The following is a 7,927-nucleotide window of genomic DNA, read 5'->3' as shown; positions in this document are numbered from 1 at the left end:
AAGTAATCCACCCAGACCTATTCCCATATTTACTCCTGACTAATGCACCTAACACTGTAGACAATTTAGCATGGCCAGTTCACCTGACCTGCACATCTTTAGATTGTGGGAGGAAACCCACACAGACATGGGGAGGAGGAGCAAACTCCACACAGACAATCGCCCGAGGCAGGATTGAACCCAGGTCCCTGGCGCTGTGAGGCAATAGTGCTAACCACAGAGCCACCATGCCGCCCCAATTAATCTAATCTTTGCCAGCACTTGCCCATTATCCATCCCAACCCTTCCTATTCATATACCCATCCAGATGCCTTTTAAATGTTGCACTTGTACCAGTCTCCACCACTTCCTCTGGCAGCACATTCCATACAGCATACCACCCTCTGTGTGAGAAAGTTGCCCCTTGGGTCCCTTTAAATCCTCCTCCTCTCATCCTTAACCTATGCCCTCTAGTTTTGGACTCCCCCACCCCAGGGAAAAGGCCTTGTCTATTTACCCTACCCATGCCCCTCGTGATTTTATTAGCCTCTATAAGGTCACCCTTCAGCCTCCAACACTCCAGGAAAAATGGTCCCAGCCTATTCAGCTCTCTCCCTATAGCTCAAACCCCCTCAACCCTGGCAATATCCTTGCAAATCTTTTCTGAACCCTTTCAAATTTCACCACATCTTTCCTAGAGCAGGGAGACCAGAATTACATGCAGTGTTCCAAAAATGCATAACCAATGTCCTGTACAGCCGCAACCTGACCTCCCATCTCCTATACTCAATGCTCTGACAAATAAAGGCAAGTATACCAAACACCTCCTTCACTATCTTGTCTACCTTCCATTTTCAAGGAACTATGAACCAAGGTCTCTTTGTTCAGCAACACTCCCCAGGACCTTCCCATTAAGTGTATACGTCCTGCTCTGCTTTGCCTCTTTCCAAAATACAGCACCTCACATTTATCTAAATTAAACTCCATCTGACACTCCATTGGCCCATCTGATGAAGATCCCATTGTACTCGGAGATAGCCGCCTTTGCTGTCCATTACACCTCCAATTTTGGTGTTATCTGCAAACTTACTAACCTTGCCTCCTATTTTCACATCCAAATCATAGAACATAAAGCAATCCAGCACAGTACAGGCCTTTCGGCCTTTGATGTTGTGCTGACCTTTTATCCTACGCTAAGATCATACTAACCTACACACCCTTCATTTTACTATCATCCATGTGCCTATCCAAGAGTCGCTTAAATGTCCCTAATGTCTCTGACTCTATTACCACTCCTGGCAGTTCATTCCATACACCCACCACTCTCTGTAAAGAACCTACCTCTGACGCCTCCCCTAAACCTTCCTCCAATTACCTTAAGATTATGTCCCCTCATGACAGCCATTTCCACCCTGGGAAAAAGTCTCTATCTATGCCTCTCATCATCTTGTACACCTTTATTAAGTCACCTCTCATTGTTCTTCACTCCAATGAGAAAAGCCCTAGCTCCCTCAAACCTTTCTTCATAAGACATACCCTCCAGTCCAGGCAGCGTCCTGGTAAATCTCTTCGGCACCCTCTCTCAAGCTTTCACATCTTTCCTATAACGAGGCGACCAGAACTGAACACAAAATCATTTACATAAATGATGAAAAGCAGATGACAAAGCACCCAATTACATTCTGCAAGCCGAAATTGACATGAGAGTGTAATGGATTCACAGTATCTTACTGCTGTTTGTACATCAAGCATACTTCGTCTCATTCAGTTACATAGATACCTGATGATGTGGAAGCAGGCCATTTGGCCCATCGAGTCCACACTGACCTTCTGAAGAACAGCCCACTCAGACCTACCCTCCTACCCAATCACTGTAACCCCACATTTCCCATGGCCAATCCACCTCGCCTGCACATCATAGACAACTTAACATGGCCAATCCATATAACCTGCCCATCTTTTGGACTGTGGGAGGAAACCAGAGCACCCGGAGGAAACCTATGCAGATACGAGGAGAATGTGAAAGCTCCACACGGACAGTCATTCGAGGACAGAATTGAACCTGGGTCCCTAGTGCTGTGAGGCAGCAGCACGCACCACTGAGCCACTAGAATGAGCCTGTATTTTGTGGCATTTAGTAGAATGAGAGGTGACCTTACCTTGGAAGCCTTAACAGGGCAGCTGTTAGAATGGAATGCCTTGAACTAGCAGTAATGATCTGAGAAAGAGATTTCAGATTGAGATGATGAGAGATTATTCACCCAGATGCTGATGAGTCATTCTCTATCCTCGATGGTTGGTGATGCTGAGTCATTGAGTATATTCAAGAGTGGGATTGATGGATGTTTGAAACTTAAGCCAGTCAAAGGACATGGGAATTGAACAGAAATGTAAAGTTCAGGTAAAAGAGCACCTATTGTCTTTTGATTGTCCAAGAACACTCGAGGTGTTGAGTGACTCCTACTCTTAGTTCTTAGTCAGCACACAGAAATACTGCGAGGTAATTGCCCCTGTGAAAAGGGCCAGTCACAAGTTTAAGGCAAGTCCAATAGATTCAAGCTTAATGATTATTATCTTGTTCCAGGTTACAAATCTTGATGAAAGTGAAACAGTTGGCAAAATCTCAAAGCAGTGGACTGGACTCACAAGAGAAGCTTTCACGGATGCCACTAACTTTGGGATCCAGTTCCCCATGGATTTGGATGTTAAGATGAAAGCAGTAATGCTGGGTGCCTGCTTTCTCATTGTAAGTATTATAGAGTCATAGAGATGTACAGCGCGGAAACAGACCATTCGGTCCAACTCGTCCATGCTGGCCAGATATCCCAACCCAAACTAGTCCCACCTGCCAGCACTGTCCATATCCCTCCAAACTCTTCCTATTCATATACCTATCCAAATGCCTTTTAAATGCTGTAATTGTACCAGCCTCCACTTCCTCTGGCAGCTCATTCCATACACGTACCATGCTCTGCGTGAAAAAGTTAATTGTATCAGAAATGCAGCGTGTTGTATTCGATCCATTCCATACAGACTGAGTTCATCAGTATCCTTGGGAGCACTTCACTAATACTGAATTACATAGTCACACCCTCCAGTGTTCAGATTACTGAGTTTTGACCATGTATCCACATGCTATCATAGCTAATACTGCCTACAAGAACTTCACCAAATTCTGCCCTGTCTCAACTCATCTATCACTGAAGCCTTCATTCCTGCTTTTATTACCCTAGACTTGTGCTTTCCAGCACATGGCTCCACTCAGGTCCTGCCTTCCAGCCTCCAAAACCTTCAGCTGATCCCAAACTCTGCTATGTGTTTTTGAACGTGCAGTGAGTGCTGTTCACCCAATGCCCCACAGCTCACTGATCGATTTGGCTCCCAACTGAGCAATGCATGATTTTGAAATTTTTGGCTTCGTGTTCAAGTTCCTCCAAACCCTCTTTCATCAGCACGGTGGCTCAGTTGTTTAGCACTGCTGCTTCACTGCGCTAAGGACCTGGCTTTGATTCCACCCTCTTTGATTAGATTCGATTAGATTCCCTACAGTGGAAACAGGCCCTTCGGCCCAACAAGTCCACACCCATCCTCCGAAGAGTAACCCGCCCAGTCCCATTTCCCTCTGACTAATGCACCTAACACTACGGGCAATTTAGCACAGCCAATTCACCCGACTTGCACATCTTTGGACTGTGGGAGGAAACCGGAGTACCTGGAGGAAACCCACACAGACACAGGGAGAATGTGCAAACTCCACACAGACAGTCGCCCGAGGCTGGAATTGAACCTTGGACCCTGGCACTGTGAGGCGGCAGTGCTAGCCACTGAGTCACCGTGCCACCCTTCTCCCGGTGTCTGTGTGGGTTTCCTCCGGGTACTCCGGTTTCCTCTCACACTCCAAAGATGTGCCGGTTAGGGTGGATTGGCTATGCTAAATTGCCTATAATGTTCAGGGATATACAGGCTTTCTGAATTAGTGATAGAAAGTGCTGGGTTATAGGGTCAGAGGGGGATTCTGGGTGGAATGCCCTTCTGAGGGTTGGTGTGGAATTAATGGGCCAAATGGCCTGCTCCCACACTGTAGGGATCCTATGATCCTTATTGCTGCAACTTCCTCCCATCCAGCAACCTGCCAAACCTGGGCTCTTGTTCATTCCAATGCCTTGAATTGTCAGGAGTTAAAACCTGAAATTCCTCTCACCTGTACAGCTCCCCATCCTCCTTAAGGACCTTCCTTCAAACCCATCTTGTGGCCTGGTATCTCCTGTTCTGAAACAAAACACAAAGGGTGGCACGGTGGCTCAGTGGTTAGCACTGCTGCCTCTCAATGCTAGGGTCCCAGGTACGATTCCAGCCTTGGGGTGACTGTCTGTGTGGAGTTTGTACATTCTCCCTATATCTGTGTGGGTTTCCTCCGGGTGCTCCGGTTTCCTCCCATGATCCAAAGATGTGCAGGCCAGGTGAATTGGCCATGCAAAATTGCTCATAGTGCTAGGTGCATTAGTCAGATGGGGGGGTGGGTTACTCTCCGGAGGGTCGGTGTGGACTTGTTGGGCCAAAGGGCCTGTTTCCACACTGTAGGGAATCTAATCTAACTGCTGGAAACAAACACAGAAATTGCTGGAAAAACTTGGCAGCATCAGTGCAGAGGAAGCAGAGTTAACGTTTTGGATTGAGTGACCCTTCATCAGGACACTGAACCAGAAATGTTAACTCTGCTTTCTCTCCGCAGATGTTGCCAGACCTGTTGAGTTCTTGCAACAATTTCTGTTTTCATCTCCTGATCTGGCTTGGTGTCAAATTTTACTTGACAACACTACTGTGAAGTGCCTTGGGGAATATTATCCTGTCAGAAGCAATACATAAATATGAATTGTTGCTGATTGTTTGTTTGAAGCCAAGAAAATGTTTTATTCTGCATTTAACACCCAGAATAGGGACTGGGTGGTCTTTATAATAGTTTTAGATCTGAGAAAGAACATTGATCATTTTGAACCGCTGTGTGAGATTATTTTTCAACAATCCATTAAACCATGAATAATGGAACTGCATTATTCTTCACCATGTACACAATCAGACTTGCTGCTACCATGAAATGGGATTCTGACTAGATTCCCTAGCAGCTGTCAGTGGGGTAGCATTTATATGATGCATTTGTCCCAAACTCTCAAAGAGTAAAGCCTGATTATGGTGTAATTACAACTATTTACTGTTGATTGCAATGCCTGGTAGAATGCTATGGTGCTGAATGGATGCTCTCAGCTCGGTCAGAAAACTCGATTTATGCCCCACTCAGGAACGAGAGATCTCAACTGATAACACAGCGGAGCACCAAGGCTGCCTCTTTTTACACCCATTTCTTCATGTAATGTGAGTGTCACTCAGCATTTATTACCCATCTCTGAACAACGATTGACAGAGGTCTCCATTAGCCTCATTCCTTTAGGGTAAGGCTTAAACTAAGGCCTAGTACCTTATAAACTTGTAAAGTTATACAACACGGTGGCTCAGTGGTTAGCACTGCTGCCTCACAGTGCTAGGGATCTGGGTTCGATTCCACCCTCAGGTGACTGACTGTGTGGAGTTTGCACATTCTCCCCGTGTCTGCGTGGGTTTCCTCCGGGTGCTCCAGTTTCCTCCCACAGTCCAAAGATGTGCAGGTCAGGTGAATTGGCCATGCTCAGTTGCCCATAGTGCATTAGTCAGAGGTAAATATGGGAAATGGATCTGGGTGGGTTACTCTTGAAGGGTTGGTGTGGATTTATTGGGCCAAATTGCCTGCTTCCACATTATAGAGAATCTAATCTATACAGAACAGGCAACCCCATCTGTATTATTATGACACAGAAACAGACCTTTCAGTGCAACTCGTCCATGTCAACCAGATAGCCTAAACTAATCTAGTCCCATTTGCCAGCATTTGACCCATATCCCTCTAAACCTTTCCTATTCATATGCCCATCCAGATGCTTTTTAAACATTGTAATTGTACCAGCCTCCACCACTTCCTCTGGCAACTCATTCCATACACGTACCACCCTCTGCATGAAAAAGCTGACCCTTAGGCCCCTTTTAAATCTTTCTCCTCTCACCCTAAACCTCTGCCCTTTAGCTTTAGGCTCCCCTCCCAGGGAAAACATCCTGGTCTATTCACCCGATCCATATCTCTCATGATTTTATAAACCTCTCTCTATAAGGTCACCCCTCAGCATCCGATGCTCCAGGGAAAATAATTCCAGCCCATTCAGTCTCTCCCTAAAAACCCAAACCCTCCAACCCCAGTAACATCCTTGTAAATGTTTTTTAAACCCTTTTCAAGTTCAGCAACATCCTTCCTACAGCCGGGAGACCAGAATTTAATGCAGTATTCCAAAAGTGGCCTACCGTAACATGACCTCCCAACTCCGATATCCATGCAATAAAGGCAAGTGTGTCACTATCCTATCTACCTGCTACTCCACCTTCAAAGCACTATGAACCTACACTCTAAGGTGTCTTTGTTCAGCAACACTTCCTTCTTGGCTCAATGGCATATTTTGCATCGTCCTATTTTGAAAAGAAAAAACATTAGTGGTTTTGTTTAAATGAACTTGACAATGTTTGTGTCCTGGCAGAAGACCTCAGCAACAGTTGGGTCAACACCGACACATCGACTTCCTGCTTTTTCTCTTGATGCTCTGCACCCTGGGAGTAAAGTACTTTCAGATATGTTACCTAGTTAAAGGCACCATATCATTGCAAGTTATTGCCCCGGGGAAAACGTCTGACGGACCCAACTTAATACTTCTCTGCTCAGTGCAGCGTATTGTGTAAAAGTATAGAGGTGGAAAGAACAGAAGAGATTATGTTACAAAAGCAATCCGCTTGAGTCCAGCCTCAGTCTGCCTTTCATTATTATAATGGTATGATTTTCTGAAATGAGTGTCAGCATGCATCATTAAAGGATGACCTTGTTAGTAGACCTGAAACAGCGAGCGTGCACTGTCAGTAGGAAACGTTGTTGTAAATAGAAAGCATTGTCAGCTTAAATCAGCCACTGACTTGTTTGATTAGGGTCTTGTTAATCTAAAGGAAGACAGGTTTTTATCACCAGATAGAGTGGCACGGTGTTAACGCAGCTCCTTGTCAGTGCCAGGGACTCGGTTTCAATTCCACCCTCGGGTGACTGTGTCGAGTGTGCACGTCATCCCTGTGTCTGTGTAGGTTTCCTCCAGGTGCTCTGCTTTCTTCCCATAGTTGAAAAATGTGTTGCTGGAAAAGCGCAGCAGGTGAGGCAGCATCCAAGGAGCAGGAAAATCGACGTTTCGGGGATAAGCCCTTCTTCAGGATTCCTGAAGAAGGGCTTATGCCCAAAACGTCGATTCTCCTGCTCCTTGGATGCTCCCTGACCTGCTGCGCTTTTCCAGCAACACATTTTTCAGCTCTGATCTCTGCAGTCCTCACTTTCTTCCCATAGTCCAAAGATGTGTAGGATAGGTGTATTGGCCATGGGAAATGCAGAGTTACAGGGTGGTCTGTATTGAATGCTCTTCAGAGGGTTGTTGTGGGCACGATGGGCTGAATGGCCTGATTCAATGAATGTCAGTTGGAGTTGTGCGACAAGTGAATTCAGAGGGCATCTTATTTTACAAATTATTTCTGCTTGTTAATCTTGTTCCTGCTGAAAGCTAACATTCCAGCTATGTTTATATAATGGATGTGACATCATTGGCATTTTGTTTCTGGTGAGATTCATTTGTGATATTGGAATGTAGTCCCATATTGCACTGACATTGCTCATTTTTAAAAAAAAATTAATCCATAACCTCCGCAACAAAGAAACAATGGAACGTGCAGTAAATTAAATAGTAAAATGTTTTAATGTTCACATTCCACTGGGTCAAGCTGTTCCAATCCAATTACTTACTCGGAAATGCGGAGAATTGCCCAGGTATGCCCAGTCCATACA

The 7,927-nt window shown here is 45.4% G+C and overlaps 1 protein-coding gene across 1 annotated transcript in view; it reads left to right on the top strand.

Moving 5' to 3' along the window:
• LOC122556180 (phospholipid scramblase 1-like) overlaps window positions 1–7,927 on the top strand; it is an 84,825-nt gene that overhangs the window by 69,703 nt on the left and 7,195 nt on the right. The window contains exon 6 of the mRNA XM_087993925.1: window positions 2,564–2,725. Within this exon, the coding sequence (XP_087850051.1) occupies window positions 2,564–2,725 (162 nt within the window). The remainder of the gene's footprint in view (window positions 1–2,563; window positions 2,726–7,927) is intronic.

The sequence above is a fragment of the Chiloscyllium plagiosum genome, unplaced genomic scaffold, assembly GCF_037043375.1.
Source record: "Chiloscyllium plagiosum isolate Xiang-an unplaced genomic scaffold, Cpla_swu_hap1 HiC_scaffold_13, whole genome shotgun sequence".
Classification (NCBI taxonomy): domain Eukaryota; kingdom Metazoa; phylum Chordata; class Chondrichthyes; order Orectolobiformes; family Hemiscylliidae; genus Chiloscyllium; species Chiloscyllium plagiosum.
Note: the sequence above shows the minus strand (reverse complement) of the source record. Positions and strands in the feature narration are given on the sequence as shown.